The 23,893-nt window shown below is 37.8% G+C and overlaps 1 protein-coding gene across 1 annotated transcript in view; it reads left to right on the top strand.

Annotated features, from left to right (window-relative positions):
* inpp5l (inositol polyphosphate-5-phosphatase L) overlaps positions 1-23,893 on the top strand; it is a 29,486-nt gene that overhangs the window by 2,957 nt on the left and 2,636 nt on the right. Inside the window, exons 2-15 of the mRNA XM_028456405.1 lie at positions 18-1,204; positions 2,440-2,857; positions 11,747-11,788; positions 12,318-12,418; positions 14,085-14,172; positions 18,644-18,707; positions 19,250-19,353; positions 19,586-19,638; positions 21,130-21,249; positions 21,368-21,452; positions 21,543-21,638; positions 21,715-21,789; positions 22,736-22,809; positions 22,901-23,012. Of these exons, the coding sequence (XP_028312206.1) occupies positions 2,798-2,857; positions 11,747-11,788; positions 12,318-12,418; positions 14,085-14,172; positions 18,644-18,707; positions 19,250-19,353; positions 19,586-19,638; positions 21,130-21,249; positions 21,368-21,452; positions 21,543-21,638; positions 21,715-21,789; positions 22,736-22,809; positions 22,901-23,012 (1,074 nt within the window). The 5' untranslated portion in view covers positions 18-1,204; positions 2,440-2,797. The remainder of the gene's footprint in view (positions 1-17; positions 1,205-2,439; positions 2,858-11,746; positions 11,789-12,317; positions 12,419-14,084; positions 14,173-18,643; positions 18,708-19,249; positions 19,354-19,585; positions 19,639-21,129; positions 21,250-21,367; positions 21,453-21,542; positions 21,639-21,714; positions 21,790-22,735; positions 22,810-22,900; positions 23,013-23,893) is intronic.

The raw sequence follows: 23,893 nt of genomic DNA, 5'->3' as shown, positions 1-23,893 counted from the left end.
AAGTGGTTCACAAACAGGTGCCAGGAGAGGTTGGCATGGAGGAAGAGAAACGGAGGCCATGCTGCTACAAAGATGTGCCTGTCATACACAAAGAGGATCGTGCTTTGAGATTTTTTGAAAAAAAAAAAAAAAAAAAACTGTAAATAAAAACTCACGAAAGGCAAAAAGACTTCTGCTGTCGTTTTCCTACCACCGTCCTTGACACTTTGGCTGGACTACTCTGCAAATGGTGGCAGCGCTGGTTCCAGGCCAGTAGGAGGAACAATGCAGAAAGCAGAAGGATTTCCCCACTGAGGAGGCTGCTGATGCCCCTTACCAGGGTGTGGTAGGTGGACAACAGCCAAGGAGTCACACACCCTCAATGAATTGTCCAACCTATTGAGAGGCCTGCTGAAGCAGCAATCGGACAGTGAAGCTAGATGGGAGCAAGAAAGGGTGCACCAAGAGGAACATTGGAAGAGAATGCAGCACCAGTTTTCCCAGCTTCAACATGTGGTGCATTTGGATCACCAGGAGCATCAGCAACAGTTGGACGATGAGGCAAATAAGCTACCTGGAATGCTGGGGACCTCTGTGGAGCAGCCTACTCTCCAGCATGCTCTGCAAAGAGTTGACCACCAGGAGGCTCCCATGACACCTCAGCCTTCAAATCCAACAAGGTCTGATGGGTGGAAAGGCCCCAAGATGTAGCCGCTTCATGAGGATGAAGATATTGAACACTACAGTATCTAACAACCTTTGAGAGAGATTGCCAGTGCCTGCCAGTGGCCCCAAGAATACTGGGCTTTGCACTTTGACCCTCTTCTCAACAGTAAAGCACGTGCAGCATACGTAGCCATGAACATTGGAGACTCAGTGGTCTATGATAAAGTCAAGAGTGCTGTGCTTGAAAAAACTGAAATAAATAGTGGCTTACCGACTGAGGTTTTGAGCTACAACGGCACAGGAAGACGAGACCCCCAAAGAGTTGCAAACCCGACTCAGTGACCTGGACAACAGGTCACTGAGTCGGGTCACTGAGAGAAAAGACCAAGAAGCAGATTGGAGATGTTATTGTGATGGAGCAGTTTTTGAGAGGCGTTAAAAGAACGCAACCCTGCTACATAGAGGCAAGCTGCAGAGATGGCTGAGACGTTCCTCTCTGCTCAACGCCCACTAAGAAGCCATGCTACTCCCAGGCCCAGTGCAGCTCCTCCAGTCGTGGGTAAGACAGTGGGTGGGAATGGGCATAGGTTTAGGACTCCCAAACCACGTCCCCCTAGTATAACTAACAACAAGGTTAGGGAATTTAGACCTAGAGGCCCCTCCGTTTGTCATAGCTGTGGTGAAACGGGTCACTTCGACCAAATTGTCCAAGTTAGCAAGATTTTCATGAGCTTTTCACCACAACCTCCAAATTGTCTGCAAAGCGAAATTGATGTATCAACGAATGCTAGCTAGCAATCAAACTCACCACTTGTCTTCATAGAAGACAAACCCTTCGTTGCCCTCTTCTGGTAGTAATCGCACCCATTGTAAGACAGGATTGTCTTCCCTGGGTTGTCACTGAGGAGAATGTTTGGGCCACCGATTGTAAAGTTGCGCATGCTAAAATAAACAGCAACATTTAGCAACAAACCACGTTTATTAAACATCTGATTTTCAATATTTGTGATATTTACTTTTCTCATAAAAATATGTTAAATGTAACTCTAAATGTTAAATCTCAAATGTTACATTTAAATCTCAATGCTAAATCTAAATGTTAAATATTAAATCTAAAGTTTGAATCTGAATCTAAATGTTAAATATAAATGTAAATTCTAAATGTTACATATGATTGTAAATCTAAACGTTAAATCAAAAATGTTAAATGTGAAACTAAATCTAAAATGTAAATCGAAATGTTAAATATTAAATATAAATGTAAAATCTAAATGTTAAATGTAAATATAAATGTTTAATCTGAATATAATTTTAATATGTAAATGTTAAATCTGAATCTAAATGTAAATATAAATATAACAATAAAATGTAAATCTAAATTTAAAATGTGAATATAAATGTTAAAGCTGAATGGAAATGTTAAATATTAAATATAAAAATTAAATACAAGGATACATTTAAATATAAATGTAAATATTGCAAATTTCACAAATATTGCTGTTTGATTTATTTTAGGATATGCAAATAAGAATGTTGTGTCTATTTGATTTATCTTGAAATAAAAATTCAGTGAAGCAGCTTCTGAAAAAGTGATTACATTTCCAGTCCAAAATTGAAATGCCCTTAATTGAAAGTTGAGCTAAGGTAATATGAGAGTATATGTATATATATATATTAGAGATTATATAGATTATTTGGGGGGATTGCTTTATATAAATAGTTTCCATATGTTGTTGATGGTTTAAAGCAGTCAAAGTACTGAACTCTGTTAAACTTGACTGTGCCGCTCAACAGAGAGTGGGCGGAGCTCCAGGAGTAGATAACACTACTGTTGGCGGCTCACTGTGGTTTCCCTGAAGCCTGTGACACATGCGCTGTCCTGTCTGGATGAGCCGTGTAAGAAGCTCCTAGTCCAATTAACCCCGAGGAAACGCAAATCCACGCCAGTCCAACAACTCCTTCCCTGCTCCACACGGTCACACGGACGAGTTTGAGTAGCAGTGACTGTGTTTCCGCCGGAGATGTGGCTGTGTGTCGACAGATAGGAGCTCCATCTCCTCCACACACACACACACCACGTCAGCTCGGCGGCAGAGGCCTGTCCTCTTCGGGGTGCCCTGGTCGGACTGCTCGGTGACGGAGGACCGTTAACATGGAGGTGTTTACTGGCGTGCTGCTCGTCACCGCTAACGTGGGCTCGCTCTTTGACAACGTGAGTAATAGAGGCCTGTCATATAGTAGTCACCAGTCAGAGGAAGAGCTGTGACCTGCTGCCACTTGTTGCTCCACTCCTTACGGCTTATTACCGTGTTTCTATCGTGTAATGAAGGCTCAGTGTTCACACACACACACACACACACACACACACACACACACACACACACACACACACACACACACACACACACACACACACACACACACACACACACACACACACACACAGCCGTGTTTCTCTGTCAGCTGTCAGCAGCATGTGCTGTTTTTCATCCATGTGGCTCTACTAAAGAATATTCTAACATTTATAAAGTGTTTTATGAGCCAGGCCAGGTATGGAGGTAGACTTAAACAGAAACCCACCCTGAGCTCACTGAACACAGGCTTAAAGGTTCAGCAGGTGATTTACCCTCCCACACAGTTAGTCCATATCTATGGGTTTCATTTACTATATGGATTTGGATTCATCTGCATTTTATTCTCTGATATTTTATAGCTTTTCTCATTTTTCAACTCGAATTAATCAGATTACTATTATTATTTAATCAGACAATTTTAATGACAGATTTAGCAAATTTTTTTTATTATTATTTTCTTCTTACTTTATGAAAACATTGATAACGGGGCTCTAAAGCTTACTTTCATTTGTTCCTGACTATTGCGGCTGGGTGATATGCACCAAAACTGATATCTCAATGTTTTCTCAAAATGGTGATATAAAATATAAATCTCTATTTTTTGACTTAATAAAGTCTTAGCAGAAAGATAATTATGGGTTAAATTTGCTGATGAAAAATGCCACACATTTAACTCATAACATTATGTGCTACTTTTGGCTTTTTGCCCTCTAAATGGACAGCACGTGTGAGTGAGTTCTGTTGTCTGGCTTGTTTAGGGGAAGGTTTGGGTTAGGACGCACTTAGAAATCCATCCAACTTTGCTTTTCATGCTGTTCTGAGAAGTAGCGAAAGCGGCAAATCCTAAAACAAGTATTATAATACAAAATAAGCGATTTATATATATTTAAAAAAATTTGATATTGCAAAATAGAAAACTCAATATATCTTGAATCTCGATACATTGCCCAGGCCTACAGGTATTCATTAGAGCACGTAAGGCCCGCGGCGCCAATCTGGCCCTTTAAGACAGTGTTTCTAACCTTTGGGATGATTTTACTGATGATTTTAATTGATTTTACTGATGATTTTAATTGATTTTACTGATGATTTTAAATGTTCTTATTGATTTTAAACAATTGAATGTTTTATCATGTAAAGCACATTGAGTTGCCTTGAGTGTGAAATGCGCTATACAAATAAATTTGCCTTGCCTTGCCCACTTTGCATTTGTTTCAAATCATGTGTACCCCCTCCATAATTTCATATAGTCACGGTTATTTGTATAGCACTTAACATGTATAGGATCATTCAAAGTGCTTTACACTAAACAAACATCACAGTAGCGCTGGTGCACCATAAAAATGACATGTACAACAATATCAATCAATAAAAACGTGATAATATCAGATTAAATGGTATGACCGTTCAATTAAAAGCGGTGTCGAATAAAAAATGTTTTTAACCTTGATTTAAAAGAGCAAAGAGTTTGGGCGGATTTGCAGTTTTGTTTTTGTTCTCGGAACATAAAGTAGGTTTGTCCCAGACGACCTGAGACCATGTGATTACTTTATTAATAAGTAAATACTGTTTCCTTTGTCATTGGGGGGATAATTACTGTCTCCTATTATCAGAAGTGTGATAAATTGGCCTCTACAGCATGAATGAATCATGTCTCAATAAATTACAAGAAAATTATTATATTGAGCAATAGTTGCGGTAGTTTGTGGTAAATTTGTCCAAAAACAGCCCAAAAAAGAAACTACAAACATTTTCCTATTGTTATTGAAGTTGATTGTTTAAATGTGCTCCTGTACCCCTGGTTGGGAATCCTTGCTTTAGAGCAGACTGACATTAGGAGACAATAATTAGCTATAATTTATGAAGAGGACAGTATTTAATCACGTGAAAGTTGCACCGGTATTTTTTTTGTTTGTAGCCTGAGGAAACCCATGATGACCGAGACACAGGAAGAGTTCAGGAGAGCTCACAGATACACACATCAGCTTTTGAAATTGTGTAGGAAGTACTCCTGATTTGGAAAAAAACTGCAAAGGGGGGTACACAGGACAAAAAAGGTTGGGATTCTCTGCTCTCGAGCATCCAGTTCGACCCTCAAGAGACTTGAATCGTGTGTAAATTAGCATCTACTGTAATACAGTTGATGCTGTATTACAAATTGAATCCACATTATTTGCCACGGCTAGCAGTTTTCCTGTGCTTTACATCACACAATGACAATGTCATTTTTAATCTCAAATTGATAAACGTTAACTTTTTCTAAAATCCTACAGTTTTCTTTAAATTATTATTCCACAGTATTTCCCCAAATTAAATAGAAACTGCAAAATGAAATAAATTTAAGTCCACCTATAATCTATGATCCGCTTGATATCAAACAGCCAGTAGAGGGTTCAGGGGAGCCTGCTATACACATTATCAACCATTAGATAATACTAAGTCCTAATGCTGAGAACCTCTTATGTTGGATAACAGTGGCTCTACGTTAACTTTCAAAGGTCACCTGTAATCTAGGGCAAGTACAGCATCTAACGTATACTGCACGGTAATATTTAGTTTGGAAAACTGAGCTATAGTGTGTATATATATATATAGCACTGTGAATACAAAATATTGGCTAACCTTTACATTATCCGTGTATATCCCTTGGAAGCCCACCAAGAAAATGTGTTTGATAGGATTTGCATGATTAAATAAAGTTTATTAAATGATTGTTTTAATCACTTTATACATGTCAGCGGGCTCCACGCGTAGACGGTAGATCTGTGTCGTTATATTTTTAAATTAAATAAGTTGAAAAAGTATTTTCAATGAAAAACCCCATTCAATCAAAGAAATAAGAAGAATGCAAACAAATATATGACACCTAAAAAAATTGCATTCAAACACTTTTTTCTTGGATTGAGTTTTTTTGGTTGAAGTAAGGTTTTTTTTTTTTTAAATTAAATAATAAAGACACAAATCTAGCTCCATGTATTCTATCCTGTGTCTACAATTATTTAGAATTTAATCAGTTTATTACTTTTCCTGATATTTTTGCTAGCTTAAAATGTCAAGAAATTAGAATTTTTATTTTTTCCTTGTCGGCACATGCTGTCAAAGGTCAACACTACATGTACACCTTTTCACGACAGCTATGCATGTTTTATTATTACGATAACATAAATGCATTTATTTTACTGTGACCATCACCAGACCTCCCTTGTGTTGTGTAATCATGTAAACCAGCCTTGTGACAAATGTGGAAAAATTGAAGCTGGTGACGCACCACCCAGCTTAAGTATAATGATGGTGGCCGTGAAAAGAGGAAGGGTTGAGTGCTTATACCTAAAACTGATATTTGGGCTTAACGTATTTAAGATTAAGCCTAATACGAGTTTATATCACAGCCCAAGACATGTCAGTGCATCCATGACCGATGTGTGCGCAAGAACCCAGGCGCATACCACATTATTTTTATTTAAAGGTTCTCGTTGCCCCTATGGGTCTCATTTGAAATAAATGTATAAAAGGACAAGGAAAGTAGTCTTATTGATTAGGAATCATTTTATAATAGAGTCAAGACACCTAATAATGTAATAGTTATTGACTTTTCCTGACATTTTGGCCTAAAACATAACAAAAATCTATATCTACAGTTCAAGAGAAAATATTTTGAATCAATGTATCCATGTACCCCTGGTCGGGAATTACTGCTTTACATCAGTGTTTACGTAGTTTCCGGCCTCATGTTGTGCGCCTCTCCAGTCTGGAGCAGCGCGATGCATCCAACCAGCGGCCCATAAACCCTCTCAGAGACTTTCACCAGTGGTGGAACATTGGTTTGTGAACCAAACTAGTCTGACTTTGACTTTCCAGTGTGGACAAGTTAGGGATGATGATAACGTGCCACAATAAAACTTGAACTTGCCAGTGGAAAGTAGGCAAGCGTTAATGTCGAGTCGAGGATTTATTTATTTATTTTTATTTATTCAGTTTATTTCCGACATGGTTACATTCGCTTTTTTTTTTTTTCACATTTTTAAGAAGATAAGGTGTAGAAGATAAGGTGCTTTCTAGGCCAGGTTCAAACACTTGGTCCATCCCAAATGAAATGCACAGCAAATATTTTATTGTCATTAGGGGTGTCCCGATTCGATATTGATATCGGATATCTGTCCGATATCAGTCAGAAAACGAATATTGGATTTTATCGGTCTGCATCTAAAATCTCTGATATAATATATATTGTTTTTTTTAAATTTATTTTTTCAATATCTTCTATTTTATTTTTTTAATTCTTTTATTCAATCATAGAATATTCTTATTCTAAAAGGTTGATTATATGTAATCCATTGGTTTATAATAAATGGGTCTGTTTAAAAAAAAAAATAATCAAGCCTTTTCTAACATTCCACACTACAAAATAAGTAATAAAAGTATGTATGATTTGTGCTGATATTGTATCGCATCGGTATCCACCAATAGGGATGTATATGGGTAAGGATTTTGAATACCGATGCTTTATCGATTCCTGCTTATCGATCCGGTTTTTTTATCGATTCCCAAATAGGCTGAAAACAAGTACGGTAGTGCATGAGTACAGAAAACAATACAGCTTGGTGTATTAAAATAGATATCGGGTTTATTAATATAAATATTAATTATTAACCGCTGAGAAAAAATACCTTAACCTGCCTAAACGAGTCCTCAATAAACAATACTCAAATGAGTAAAATGAGTTCACAAGTCAAGTGGCTATTGGCTTAGGATAATAAATTAACATCATTTTTATCATTATCACACGTTAGCCTATATATAAATCCCTTAACTGCCAAAACCAGCAGGCTGCTTTTATTGTGAAATATACAGGTATGCTACTACATCCTGTCACCAAATTAGCTTAACTGAATAGCAGCCTGAGTAACAACACTACACACTAACCACTACGAATTACTGCTCAAACATGAACCATCCTAACACTACGTTATAAAGTGCATAAAGAAACATGCTTTCAACTAGACATGACGAATGTAGAACTGACGTACTGAGTCAGGTGCACACACACAGCGCAAGCACGCAGGCTCTGGCTTTCATTCACATTAACTAACCAAACTACATCAACATGAGTAAACGCCAACAATACGCCAACCTATAAAAGAGGTGGGTACTCACGCTTTCATTTACGCACACATAACTTCTAGTTAAGTTATTTCACCGCCGAATCCCACTAGTCAGCTCGTCAACAAGTTTCTGCGTAACACCCCGTTTGGAATATCAAACTGATCGGATCTCACGTGAGAAAGCTCACCTCTGGCGTTAACAGTGGTGAGTAACATATTCCTCACACATCAGACATAGATAAAGGAGACCTCCATAAACAACAGTACTTATTTATCTTTGACTTTGGTCCCTTTTCTATGGCATGTAGCAGCTCAGCTCTGCAGCAGCTCGTGTGTGCGCGTGCGTGCAAGGCACATTTGCGAGTGGGGTGCGTTTGTTACAGTGGCCGCACAGCCCGGGAACAATCGATAGCAGAATCACAAAGAGTTTTTGTTAGCGATTCCAAAGAACCGGTTCCCAAAGGAAACCGGTTAACGATGCGCATTCAATACTCAATGCTACAATATCGGTATCGTATCGGAAGTGAAAAAGTTGTATCGGGACATCCCTAATTGTCATCACTCTGAAGCTGGATATGAGGACTAAAAACAATAGTTTGTGTTCTTGTGAGTAAAGAAAAGCTTCTTTGACACTGTTTGTCACTGTGATTAATGTTATGAATCATGTGACTCTAATGTGTTACGTTGTCATATTTCTCATGAGAGGATTGCCACCTGCACTGACTCTGTTCCTTCCGGTGAAAGTCACTCTAGGTGAATTTCAAGTTACCGATGACAAGACTGAGATATCTGGAATGGGATTCCAGTAGGAAAATTACTTCTTTACTTTGGTTACCAATAGAAATTCGGCTGGTTGTGTTTGTGAATGAATCAATATACTTCCATCTTTAGCTTCTTTACAGGCGTTGATCTTTTGGCCATTAAAACCCCATTGTCTCTTCATATCTACACTATCTGTTTCATTTGCAGAGCTTTAGGTTGAAAAACCAATTGTGAAATTATATTTAACCACTTTTAAACATTCTTTTTTTTTTAAATGATAAATAACTTTCTTCATCAGCAAATTTAAACATCAACGGATTTCTTTGTTTCACACTGGCTGGGCTTAATAAAACGTTCCAGGGAGAAGAACTCCTAGAATCATGGAAGTTTGGCTCTGGACCTTGTTTCCGTTTGCCAGACCCAGCTCCAATCAAAACATGTTGGATCCTATTGTGGGAGATATGTAAACAGATGGATATTTCTCGCCGTGGGAGATTGCTGCTTTTCTACTCCGTGAAGCCTCCCAGATTCCCTTAAACAAACACTCCTGAACGTCCACTGAACCTTCTGGATGAGAGCCAATCCCAAACAGATCATCACAGAATTAATTGTCAGGTTTTAACACGCTGCGTTAGAAGAGCATTTAATGTCAGAGCAATCTTAGGCAACCACACAGCACTGCTATGGTGTTCAGAAGTTCTTTCTTTTGACCAAGTATGGTGGTTGTAGTTCCTTTACAGTAATTCTTATCAGATTACACTACAGCCCCTGTTTTAATTCATAAAGAAAGACCTGTATTGTTTGGATGTGTTTTTTGTTTGAGAATGTTCTTGTTTGTCCTTTGCCTAGTTGCATGGCGAATTGTTAAATGCAACTGAACTGAAGAGACTTTAAAAGAATTACCATGTTGCGCTTGTTTCCTGTTTTCTGATCTTATGTTAGATTTGTGTTTGCAAGAAAGCATTGTATTTATTTTTCCATAGGGATATGAATGAATTCCCTCAGGTCACAGTGGCTTAGCTACAGCCATCACTGTTATGCCAATATAGTATGCAAAAGTAGTAGGAGTGCACTCACCTGTGCAGAAAATAGGACTTCATTTTGTGACTTTACTTAATCTATGCTATATGATACGTTTATTTTACTGTAAAGCACTGTGGTTGGACATTCACTGTTTGAACTGTGCTATATTAATCAAGTTGACGTTGACATTAGGGATGCACAAAATTTGTGGCCGAATAAAATATGAATGCTTGGCCGAATATCGAATGCGGTTAAGTTTTTAGTGCATAAATAGCCTAGAATAAATGTTTAGACACGTTTTTTAAAGAAAGTAAATGTTTATTAAATATTCTGACATTTTTAAAATATTCCAGTAACCTTTGCTTTTCAGAAAAAGCACAACGTTTTTCATTTATTTTAGGTCTTCAAACAAAACAAAACATGCATTCCAAAAAAAAACTAAGGTGCACTAAAGTGGATAAGCCCACAACAAAATGAATTATTGTCCTTTTGGCACAAGTCATCTTAGCCACAGTAAATAGGTTAATAATGTAAACCTAGGGCCCTATAAAATCTGTTTTATTTTTTCCCAAATTCCGTGTTTTCCACTTTAATTTTTTTAATTCCAATTTTTTTTAATATATATTAGTTTCAAACTCCTGTGAGGAAATAAAATAAATACTAAGAAAAAAACAATAAAAAAAGGGAAAGATACAGTTAAAAAGTAGATATAAGTTGTAGTGACATGGATTATTCTGACTGCACCTTTTTAATTATTTATATGTCATATAAAGATGTATGAGAACAACATTTATGTCACCTGATTTCCTCTCAGGGATCAATGGTTTACTGAATCTGATCAGGTTTATTGATTAAGTTTTGATCAACTTAGTTTAAATTAACCTAATTTAAATGATCCTGATGACATCATTCCAGACTGTAATGAATAAACAAAACACAAGGAAGCATCAGTTATTTCACCACTAGGGGTCAGAATATTTGACAGTATCAGAAGTTATTATTAACCTACGATGTTTCAGACTCTACAATCCCTGGCATTGATGGTTTAGTCCACAACAACAGAACAACTTGTCCCACAGATCTTCTGTAGCTCTGAGATGTTGTTCGAATGTAACATTCTAATAACGTTGCTCCAACGGACTTTTATTTTGTAAACCGGAAGTTCCCACTGAAAAGGTTGTACTTGACTGACTGTAAATGTGTACCTACGAGGCACGGACAAAAGGCTGGAATAAAGAGAACTAAAGGACAACACAGACTGAGTTATTCTTAGTTAGCCAGACACAGCAGTTCGAACACTGAGCAGGGGAAGATGATTAAAGCTCTCACGGAGCAACGCTGTGCTACATGACAAACGGACAGCGCTTTCACAGGCACAACAAAGTTAAACAGGCACTAAGAAATGTACGTCGGACACCACGTCACTGCACGTTGTTTGATTTGATTGCATTACGCTACTATTTGGCCTTGCGTTTAACTCACTCCTCCGAAGGCCGAATGTTGCTTTTTTTGTAATATTCGGTCGAATTTATTTGGTTGCTGAATATTCAGTGCATTCCTAATTGACATCTAAGGTATCATTTAAACATACATGTTTATTTGGTTGTGTTATAAAACATTATTGACAATGTAGTTGAATTTTTATAGATTGAAATAATCCTCTTCGCAGCCTGTTCACTTGGATGATGTGCTACGCTTATGGAAATTATTCAAAGTTTGTAGAGCTATGTAGATGCTAATTAATTATAGCAGTTTTCATTTGTGTTCCTAATAAACACACTGCGTATTCTGGTTGCAAAAGTATTTGAATGACAAATTATTGCAATTGTTTAAATGATCTTTCTCTTTGCCATGTCGTAGGTGGGTGAAATTCAACAGGAGTGGCTACAAGAATTATACAAGGTGGGTAACAGTCCTGTGAAGTCAAAAAAAGCTCATTCATTTTGATTTTTACTTTGTCACAATTGCTGCATTAGAAAATGTTATTGTGTTAAAAGTTATTGTACATCACCTACATAACGTACTAAAACATCCCTAGGTGTTCAATGGGGAACGAAGTTGAGAACAGAAATGAACCAAAACTTTAAAGTGGTCTATTGTGTACTGACTAGGGCTGGGATAAACGATTATTTTTTCGATGCATCGATTAATCTAAGAATTCATTTTTTCAGTTTGATTCATATCTAAAATGAAAAAAAAAAACATGAATTCCTTAACATTGCAATATATGTTTATTGCTCTTATACTCAAAAATCCAAAATAAAATTCAAGTAAGAATATAAAATTAGAAAATAATGCATTCAGATATATTTAGCGTCGACGTATTTTTTGCATCAACGTCATCAATTTCGTGGACGCGTTGTCCCGGCCCTAGTACTGACTAATGTGAACTCATACATGATGTGACACAGAGACTGTTTTCTCTTTACAGACTGTTAACAGCTACAAACCACAGTTCATTGCCCTGCACTTCCAGGAGGTTGGAGGGAAGGACTATATGGTCAACATGGGACATGCGGAACACTTCTTACAGTGGGTTCAATGTCCTGAACATCATTCATTTTTGCCTTAGATTTTATAGAATTTATCTAATAATTCCCAGTAGTTCGTTTTGTCTTCTTTTTTTAAATATATGTTAAGGTTTTCTTTTAAAGAAATCCCTGAAAAACCTTGTCTGAATAAACGAAACCATAATATATAGCATTTGTCTTTTAGGTTTAAATGTGTTTAAAATTTACAAAAGGCTTTAGAGATAGCAGAAAAGGCCTGAAATTAAAATGAAAAGGTTTTTCTTTGTTTTGTTTTTTTTAAGTATGAAATATAACAAAATAGGTTTTGGGCTCAATCACCTGATTTTTATTTGCTTGCTAAATTTAACAGAATATAGATGAATAATAAATATATTGATTGCATTGCAAAAGTGATTTGTTTGATTTCAGGGGTCTATCTTGTTTTTTTTTTTGGTTTTTTTTATGTGCTCTCGTGAATTTTCTGCAAGTGCTCCATATTTCATTGTTAGTTCTCCAAGCAAATTTTCATCTTTTTATTTTCTCACCAAAACAAATCTTTAGTTTGAGTGAATTCACAATCTTCTTTAAGATAAACTACTTTAAGTTCGATATACCTTTTATTAACAGGCAGATGAGATCCACTAACCTTAAGACATTTCTCAACAAATTGGCAACAAAAGGGGAAATAAAACTTGAAAGATTACATTTTTATATTAATTATATGGTGAGAAAAAGTGCCATGACCTAGTTTTCTAATTCAGTGGTTCTCAAGCTTTTTTGGCTCAAAGGACCCCTTTCTCTAACTTTTGAGTCCAAGTACCCCCCGACTAGAACATTTTGCTCAGAATTCTGTGAAAAAACATAGAGCATAAAAATAATCTTATTTTCTAAATAAGTGGAATGAAACAGTAGTGCCTCCTGAATCGATTTTTCTATTGTTTTTATCATTTACGGTCATTTTCCTTCTGGTGTGGGACCAAGACAGTCTTGTATTTTCAGTTCGTGTTCTAATCAAGATCATTTCTATCATAAGTTTGTGTGTTTTTTGTGTCACTTTGTGTGTTTTTTGTTGTGGTTTGTCTGATCTTTTTTATTATTCAGTATATCTTTCTCTCATTTTGTGTATTTTTGATGTCATTTTTGTGTGTTGTTGGTATTATTTAAATTATTCTCTCTCAGTGTGAGTGTTTTTGGTGTCATTTGGTTGTTTTTTTATGTTATTTTGTTTGATTTCCCTTTTATTTTGTGAGCTTTTTTATTTTCCTCTCATTTAGTGTGTCTTTGTTATCATTTTGTGTGTTGCTGGTAATAGTAAGTATTTTTCTTTCTTAATGTGTATGTTTTTGGTGTCTTTTCTGTATTTTGTTGTTTGTTCTTTTGTTATTCAGCATATTTTTCTCTTAGTTTGTGTGTTTTTGTTGTCGTTTTGTGAGTTGTTGGTAATATTTAGTATGATTATTGTTTCTAACTAAAAAGAAACATTATAAAACCCCATATTTTGAATGCTTTCATTTGTTAATTTTCCTCTCTCTCTTAAGTACCACCTGTAGTGCCATTGCGTACCCCCCTTTGAGAAACACTGGTCTAATTAATATTTACTGTGTTATGTGTCTTTGACTTTTCATCGGAGAAATCAAACTTCTGTGCTCTGTCCTCAGCATCACTGTGTTGTTCCTTTCTGTCCTCAGGTGTATCGAGTCCAGTGAAGACATGAGAGACTTTGACAGAGTCTGCACTTACGTGGACAACCATTTCCAAGCAGAGGACAGTTTCACTGTAAGAAAGCCCATTTCACTCTGTGTGTAGTGTCCATCTGCTTCCAGTGGATGGCGTCCTACTCCATGTTAGAGCTCGGATGTGGTTTAGTAGATGTTGAGTCAGAACTAGAAAGATGTCTTTCGTCACGTTGAAAGATCTTCTGATGCTCAATGTATTCAAAATATTAGGGTCATCGCTCGTTTACAAGCTCCTGGTTTAGTTCATGTCTCTGTGTCTTCAGTGCTGGCTTTGTACTGAGCGGTTTTACAAATCAAATCATCAACCTTCATTTAAACACTGGGCTGCAAATATATACTTTTGTCTCACACCAATGATTTACTTATTCCTTGACACATAACCTTGTGGAGCGGAAGTTGCATGTTCTCCCTTTGCTTGTACGTGTTTCTCTGGAAGCATTTTGATTAGAATCAGCCTAAATGCATAATCTCAAAGATCTCGTTTGAAACCTACATGTTGATGTTCCATTATGTGGGCACATTGAAAATCCTGAAAGACAAGTTTGATTAGTTGCTCAAGTAATCATGAAATAACTGCTGTTGGGATGATGGATCTATTGTGATCATAATCAGACATCTTGCTTAATGTTAACTACCAGCTGTAGCCCTGAATACAGCTCATTTGGACCCGATTATTTGTCCACTCCTCACCTATTGTCTCATTGTGTACTGCATTATCTCTGTGTATCATATATATTGTTTTCGTCATGCCTTGCATTTTGCAAATGCACCAGTGAATCGATAACGTATCGCGAGACAAAACCTTGCGATATATCATATCAATATTTTGGCACACCCCTACTTACTACTGGTAGAAATCCAACCCTCACCTTTGGTCATGAACTTAGGGAGTTGATGAAGTAAAAGTTTAGATATATGCCTGAATTGAGAGTCAAGTGTTCCTCAAAACATTAACCCTTACTCCGCCCAGGTGATCCCACACTGGTCGTGTGACGGCAGGGGTCAGTGGCTGAAGATGTAGACTGAAGTAAAACGGGGTGTTGGGGAGACAGGCCAAAGTCAATACATTTAACTCTAGATTAAAACTATTGATCCAGCCCATTAGTACACAATAAATAAAGTATGTCGGAGAGGGAGGGGGGTGGCAAGTTTCCTCTCACTCGTCTGCTTGCACCCTTCACTGTGAGCCGTCGGAGTGTTGAGCCCCTGCCCACCCACCCCCACCCACCCAACCCAAACTAATGCCTCATTCTCATTTGGTGTGTGCCACCTGCATTGATTTTCACTCTGTTTCCCCCTAGCTGCTGATCATCAGTTATGTGGCCAACAGAGAGATTGGGGGGGTTCTCCTTTCAGAGGGGCTGCAGAAGTCTGGGGGACAGACTTGTATGCATTCTCAGTACAAATGGTTTTTTGATAAAAAATCACTTGTAAGTCAATATTTTTTTATTAAACTGTGCACAAACCTGATTGATGAAGATAGGTGTTTGCCAGAGTATGTGGAGGGGAACGAGGAGGACAAGGTGCATGCATGGACTTCAGTGTAGTGTGGAAACTAAACTTGGCCGTGCCACACAGTTAATCAGCTTTAAATGAGCTTATTTAAAGACTCTTGGCTTTAATTTTCCCTCCTTAATAGTTGTTTTATTACAACTTTGATACAACACAACTTTTTGAACTCAAATTTTTTTTTTTTCTGGCTTTGTGCTTGAGTAATACAAGAACAACTCATTTTGGCCTGTTCACATGAGTCCCTGGCTGGTGTATAACCTTAGTTTACACATGCGGGTTCACTTATTGCAGCTCGGAGGATTCAACCACAGAGACACTTCCCTTTTATTAAATGAGCAGGATTTTGGCACTGATGATAAATGATTTCTTCAGGGAGAGATCTCTCATTTTCTGTGTGTGTGTGTGTGAACAGCGGTCCGTCACGCCCCGGGCCCTCCAAGTGTGGGCTGATTTTTCTTTGGCCCCCAGTCACTGCAGCAGCGCCGGCAGACAGCAGGGCTACTGCTTAATACCTTTTAAATGGTTTTAATTTTCTGTCTTTATTGATTTCTCTGGGTATGATTAATCAGATCATTGGAGCAGGCAGTTAATACATTAAGAAATTGTCAGCCCCATGTCAGGGATGATTAGGCACTGAGGTGTGTGCGAGAGGGTGTTTGTGCTTGTCCGAGCCTGTCAAAGGTGAAGTTGAAGTCTTATTCAATTTATTTTCTAATGTACAACACAACTACTGAGTTGGTTTTTCAAAAACTTTTTCACCTGCTGCGACAGTATTTGCTTGTTTTTTACATTTTTGTTTCATTATAAATGGGTTGAGATCATCCGTACATTGCTTCAAAAGCGCAAGCGATCACAGGAGCCTGATATAAGATAGATTAAGTTTGGACGATTAGTATTTAAAAAGCAACATTAAAGACACACTTTTAAACACACCCAGAAGTGTCAAACTCAAGGCCCGCTGGCCAAATCCGGCCCGTTAGAGCATCCAATTTGCCACGCTGGAGGAAGTAAAAATGACAGATAAAATAATCATTATGTAAAGTACCAAATATTTCAGTCATAGATATCTGTCAGTCCAAATTAACAAATTTAAAGAATAGTACTGCTCGACAACAACATTTGTAGAGGTTTTTTTCAAAAAGCCTGCAATTTCTCACAAACTTTCGCACAAAAGTTCCCTTAATTTCACAGAAATTAGACACAAAATCAAGCAATATTTGAATTTGAAATGTTTTATTAATCCCAGAGGGAATTGAGGGTTTTTACACTCTGTTATTTTTAGGGAAATGCTTCTCACACACAGGCCCGAATCACACACATGCACAACAGGACCTGTGGACATGCATTAATGGAGAGATGCCAGAGTGGGGCTGCTTTTACTATGAAGGGAGCGCATCAATGCAGGGTTGGGGTTCCGTGCCTTGCTCAAGGGCACCTTGGCAGTCCTCATGAAGTGCCCTGGCACCTCTCCAGCTACGAGAACAACTTCCAGACCTGAACCGGCGATCCTCCGGTTCCCAAATTTTAGGTGTTTGGAGTTACGCTGTATGTTAAAACAACACACAAAGTGTGGACACAGCTGGGACTTTAGGGTAAAAGTGTGTGTTATGTATAAAATAATAAAACTGACCCACCATCTAAAGAATGTTTCAGCCTCTAAGCCCCTCCCACAATTCACAGGCTGACTAATCAATCATCGACCTATATTAAACCTGCGAGCCCCTGTAATAAAACGCAAACATTAATTACTGGGAACACACCACCATGCTCATCCTCCAGGACAACTACACGGTGGCCATGGAGGCTGAGTTTGAAGCCCTCCTGGCCATGCCCACAGCAGACAGGGTTTCATCACCACCAGAGAGCCCCCCACAGCCCAACCATGTCCCACCAGCACCACATTTCAGTTGACTCCAGAGCCGGAGCAGACCGGGGCCCACCTCCGAGCCCAAAGCCCCCCCCCCCCCCCCCCCCTACCCCCATTGTTCATGGGGGTCTTGTTGGGTTTTTTCTTTCGTATTATGGATTCCATATTTTGTTAAGCGTTTTGAAATGACTTTGTTGTAATGTGCCCTATATAAATAAAATTTAATTGAATTTCACCCCCTGTTGTCACCAGACCATACTCAATGATTACCACAGCTGCCATGGCGACCATGACGGAGCCAACAGGGGACTGGTTACCATTTAGGGAGACTGTTCAAATTCACTCCCATCTGACCCAAAAAACTTCACCAAAACCCCAGAGGACCCCACGGCCCCTCCCTCTGGGTGAACTCTGCAAGCTTTATCAATTTATAATGCGCATGTCCCATAGAAATAAAGCAGGAAAATCGCACACGCTATTTTACTTTGCACCCACAAATAAATCCCTTTACAACACTGCAGACTACAGAGTATGTACACCTCTTTGTATCCAACCTTCAAACACACTCATTTGGCCATAATTAACAACTCTACTTAAGCTCCCACTATATGAATACATACTTCTGATGGGCACTGTACTAGTAATAATAAAAGCAAGTGCATTACATTAGGGCCTTAGTTGGTGCTCAGGCCCTAAAATGCACTACCAAAACCAACTTTATTAATAAAGAGCTTTATTATTGTTTTGTGATTGCTGGGTTTAAAACAAAATTGCGAATCAATATTATTCCAAATGTAGTACTGCATGTCCCATTGTATTTTGGTGGAGTTTAATTGAGTTCAGGATTTACTTATATGGTGATAACTTATATGGAGACTTACAAAGAGTCAGGTTTTTATTGTAATTTTTACTTTGAACAAAATATTTTTGCGGACCAGACTAGATGCTCTCGGGTGTTAAATGGTTTAACACCTGCTTTAAAGTGTAAATGATCATGGTACCATGATCAGATTCACTGGTCCAGATAACTGCTAATATCTGGCAAAGAGGAGATTTGGTGGAGGTTTATGCTCTCTGGGTGCTCTTGTTTATAACACATTGTAAAGTTTCTGTTTTCTCTCTCTCTCTGCAGGCTTTGGGCAGCATGTATTTCATCCACAAGTCACTGAAAAATATCTATCAGTATGACTTTAAAGGTAAAGAATTTAACATTTTTACAATGATTTGTTATGTGTTGGCATTCTTTACTTGTGTCGCTTTTAGTTTTTTGAAACTTCCAAAGTTTCAGTAATTCATGAGAAATCTTCATTTTAATCATCCTCATTTCAAAAACTGCCCAGCCTCACTAACCTCTTGTTATTTTTTTTTTCATATCTGGCCTTTGGCAACGCTTCTGTATACAATGACTGTTTAAGGGCTTCGTTTCCTGTCCAGATATTTGCAAACAAGTCCCATTTGAAGTGCAACTGTGATCTTGCCAATGCATAGTCCAGTCACGTTAGGTGTGAAAAAGCTTCTGAGAAAAGCTTATGGAAGAACCATAAACATCCTGCAGCTGCCACTGGCTGCGTGCCTCAAACCAATTGTTGTTCACCAAATGCAGTCTAATGGCTCACATATAGATTCCCTCATCTCGTATGCCGCTCTGATGAGGTTAACACCAGTTTATTGATTCTTCTTTGCATGTTTTCTCACTCTTTTTTATGCCATCCCTTCCCCCTGCCTCGCCCCCTCACAGTGAAGGATTTTCAAGCAGTCCAGGGGCGCAGCAAGTACGTGGGCTCTCTGCTCGAGGTCACCACCGTGGAGAAAGAAAAATTCCCAAAGAATTTCTGGCCTGATGTGAGTAATCATGCATGAGTGTGCATTTTGTGTATGACTGTGTGTGGGTTCGGGTGTACAAGGGTTCCAGAGAGGGAGGTGTGTGGATAAATGAGTCTACTGGGGCCGTCCGCTGCCTCTGACAGGGAGATGAGACAAATTATGTGGGAAAATCAATATTTATCTGTTTGGCTGTTTAAAGACGCTGCAGCTTGCTGTTTAGTGACTCTCTTCAATTTGTCTGTGTTTGCAGTTCAAGTGGTCTAGAAAGGGCTTCATGAGGACCCGCTGGATCATACACAACCAGTACGTAACACACACTCACCTCAGCTCCAAACTGGGTGGCCTGTCGCACTTTCATTTCAGCTTTTAATTGTTTGTTTCACTACCCTATGCATTGTGGTTCATGTAAATCTCCATCCACACACACACACACACACACAAAGAAGGAAGAAATTTATTAGCATGAACACATTAATCCTGATTTGTTTTAAACAGTCCACAACAGTGACACAGTGTCAAATGAGACTTTGGCCACTGTCACATTAATTTGGAATTCATTATTCAGAATTAAATAATTATGAAATTAAAGTATTCTGCTTTGTGTTTGCATGGAAAACACATTTAATCGCCTTTATTTAATTCAGCTTTAAGTTGGGAAGGGTTCTGATAGGACAGGGGGCGACATATCATGTCTATCAGAAAAAAGTACACAATAAACCTTTTCTTTTCGGCTAGAACATAGAAGACTACATAATAAGAACTATTTTTAGTACCTCGACAAGAACATAGTTGTTTCACTTTCGTCAGCTGAGGAGGAGAAGGAAGGCAGACGACTGTTCTTTGGCCAGTCAAAGCGAGCAGTTAATGCAACAGCTGCTCTACCTCCACTGTACAGGATTTGGAGTGAAAGGAGAACTTTTGGATGAGCCACGTGTTATTAGTGACTCTGTGTCCTGGTACAAGGCTTCATGTCCGCCAATGAACCCTGTTTCATTTTGCTAATGTCTGTGTGTGTGGAACATGTCTGTGAATATCCCCATGTTCATGCTTTCGTCAAGGCTCTTATTAAATAAATAGTCTTGGATTGAGTCCAACGCTTCAGGACGGCCATCCTGCATTACGTGATTGCAGCTCGTCATCGCGACAGGACGAGCATGCGCAGAATGACCGTAATTAATTTAAAGCAAAATGAAGGTATACACGGTCGAGGGATTATTCAATTCTGAATTTAAATCAGAAGCCAGGAATGACCGTTTTCATTTAAAGTTAGGGGTTTACGAGGTAATTTTATTTTTTAAAGAAGATTGAATTTTTATTATGAATTAAAGGGGAATTAAAGCACTCATGTAAACGTAGTCAGTATGTGACATAACATCACATCTAGACGTTTTAATATTTCTGCAGCTCCATGCAGGATAAAGACACGCTAGAGGGCAGATGAATGACTGTAATTTCAACTCGCTACATTCAAGAGAGTCTGAGAGTTTTTGTCATGTACAAAAATTATTGAAAAATTTCATCTTTCATACCATCCTATCCATATTCAGATGGTGAAGTATAGGAGCCTATCTCATCTTATTAAGACAGGAATACTGAACAAATATCATAGTCAACCTTTTCTGTGTTTACAAGCCATGATTTAGCACAGTCTATTTGCTCTATTTACATGATTTGCTACTTTTATGGTGTCCAAAAATAAAGTGATTTTAGATTATGTGCACGTGTAGATGAGAGGTAATAAAACCTCCTCAATTCTGTCACATCTATTCTCATGTTGGCGTGTCCTCTCCACAGAGGCCTGGACCTGGTTAATGTGCACCTCTTCCATGATGCCTCCAACCTCATTGCCTGCAACTCCAGTCCTTCCATTTACTCGTCCAACCGCAAAAACGCTCTCAGATATGTGATGAACAGGTGAGATGTGAAGCTGCACATTAATGTGCATTAGTAATATTGTATGCCCGTTCTTTTGTTACATGAAAACATGTTGAACATTGCAACTAAAAGATAACCTATCACTATCTATTCCTAGGATATCAGACAGCCGTCACACTTCCCTGCCTTTCTTTGTCTTTGGAGATTTTAACTTCCGTCTGGACACACTCAGTCTGGTCCAGGTGTGTACAAACCTGTGCTTTCCTGAAGGTTCATTCCTAGCGTAGCATAAAGCATTATCGACTCTTCTTTTGTTTATGCTTGTGCGTCAGCATTTGTCCACTGCGGCAGACATACAGACTGTAAAGAAGGACAGCAGTAACGAGGTGGAGAAGATTATTTGTGAGGAAAAAGACAATGACCACCAGGTGATCCTCAGAAACTGTTGGAAAAAGAAAAGTAATAGGCAGATGGTTTTGGTGCTGATTGTTATTGTATGTTTAGGTGCTTCTCCATATTGAGGAGAAACTGTTTACCTACCTGCACCAGGCAGTTTTCAGAGAGGACAACGGCAGAGCAGTAAGAGCACAAACTCACTCTCACACACTCACTGCTATCAAACTCTGCTATATTCCTTTACATCCTATTGTTTAAATATACATTTTAAATTTAGGTTCAGTGACAATAATCAATGATCATTATATAATGTATATATGTTCCCTTGTGCTACAATGGTGTTGCATATTTGTTTCTTGTTTGCTATTGGTTTTTATCAGAGGTGAAAGTAACAAATTACAAGTACTCACGTTACTGTAATTGAGTTGCTTTTATGAGTACTTGTACTTTTTTCAGTATATTTCTAAATCAGTATTTTTGCTTTTACTTAAGTTCGTTTAAAAGAAGTAATTTGTTACATTTCTACACTCAACCGTTATTGATTGAACTATTATTTTTTGTTTTAAAAATGAAAATGAACAGACAACGGTCAAATGCATGACATCATAGCCGATCAGTCAGATTATACGTAATGCACAGAGCCAAAACAGCGTTGAATGATGATTATTTTCTCAGTTTTAGAGTTCATAAATGTAGCTATATTTAGAAACTATGCATTTTATTTCATTTCATTATTTATTTATTTATTTTAAATAAGTGTACTTTTTTACGAACCTTTTATTTTATACAGATGCCTTTTTGTCAAATAATATAAGTTCCAGGTTTGCAAGATTTCATATCTTTCTTTTAAGTTCATACATGATGTTTACCGTATGCAAGGGAACCGTGGCAAGATTTATTACCAAAAATAAAGGCTGGGGGTGAAAGTACAGTAACTAGTAACTTTTACTTTGAGTACTTTTTAATTGAGCTACTTTTTACATGTACTTGAGTGTTGAATGTATGACTTAGTTGTACTTGAGTACAATTTCAATCAAGTATCAGTACTTCTACTTGAGTAGGATATATCAGTACTCTTTACACCTCTGGTTTTTATCCTTTTGCCTCACAAACATCTTGTGTTTATCAGCTCTTAAGATTCGACAAAGAAGTGAATGCATTTGATGACGTTATCAGGGAAGAGGCCATCACATTTCCACCCAGGTATTTTAGCGAACCTTTAGTTAAGCTGTAACTAAACTACTCGCCACTGATGAACAAGGCCATGAATGATCTGAGCGTTTTCTCCTTTAAGTTACCCTTACAGTGAAGAGTACGCCAAGCCTACTCAGTACATGAACACTCGCTGCCCTGCTTGGTGTGACCGTATCCTCATGTCGTATGCTGCACAAGGCTTATTGCACAAGGTCAGTCACACACAGACACACACACACACACCATTTTTCATTTATTTTACACGGTCATGATCACAGAAACTTGAAAAACTGTTAGTCTATTCCAGGGGTCACAAACCTTTCTGAAAAGATGAGCTACTTATGTACTGTATACATAAGGCTACCAGATAGAAAAGCACTTCTTAAATACTGCATTTTCATGGTTTTCCTTTACAGTTTTTCTTAATTGTTTAAACTTATTTTCTGTAAGCATGCCTCATACTCTCAGAACTCTACACACAAATCCAAAATAACACACACAATAGACAAAACCCCTCAATTCTCCTGCAAAATAATGTCAATAATGACACACACAAACCATCATACGAATAGACATTTATAAGAACCAGTTGAACACTGATGTGCTCAATGTAAAACACTATGAAGAAATGAAAACACGTCTCCATTCATGAGAATGGCTTAGACCTTTTTTGTTCAGTGTTACCCTTACTACAGACAGTACATACATAAGTGTGTTGTCAAATATTTGAGAATATTGTTTTTATGCAAAAATACACGATGAAATATTTTGTTTTCCCCACAAAAACAAATTACACTGTACATTGTACATACCAACCAACACAAACTTGTATATGCAAAACAAAAGAATGTATGCTAAAGCTCTGATTGCTAATTGTAAAATTGTGTGACAGGTGTGATGAGTCAGTGTGCATAGAAAGGCAATTAACTTTAGAATTTTCAATGACAGTTTTTTCCTTGTGAAAACAAGATATTTTCTTCATTAAAATTGTTTGAAATGCAGAGAAATGTCTAGTGTTTTGTAACTGTAAACTGAGTGTAAAGCAGGACTTGTTTGTAGTTTAGCAGAATTGGTTCAGGGCGTTGGTGCATTA

Source organism: Gouania willdenowi, chromosome 9, assembly GCF_900634775.1.
Source record: "Gouania willdenowi chromosome 9, fGouWil2.1, whole genome shotgun sequence".
Lineage (NCBI taxonomy): Eukaryota > Metazoa > Chordata > Actinopteri > Blenniiformes > Gobiesocidae > Gouania > Gouania willdenowi.
The sequence above is the reverse complement of the archived record's forward strand: the minus strand, read 5'-3'. Positions and strand labels throughout refer to the sequence as shown.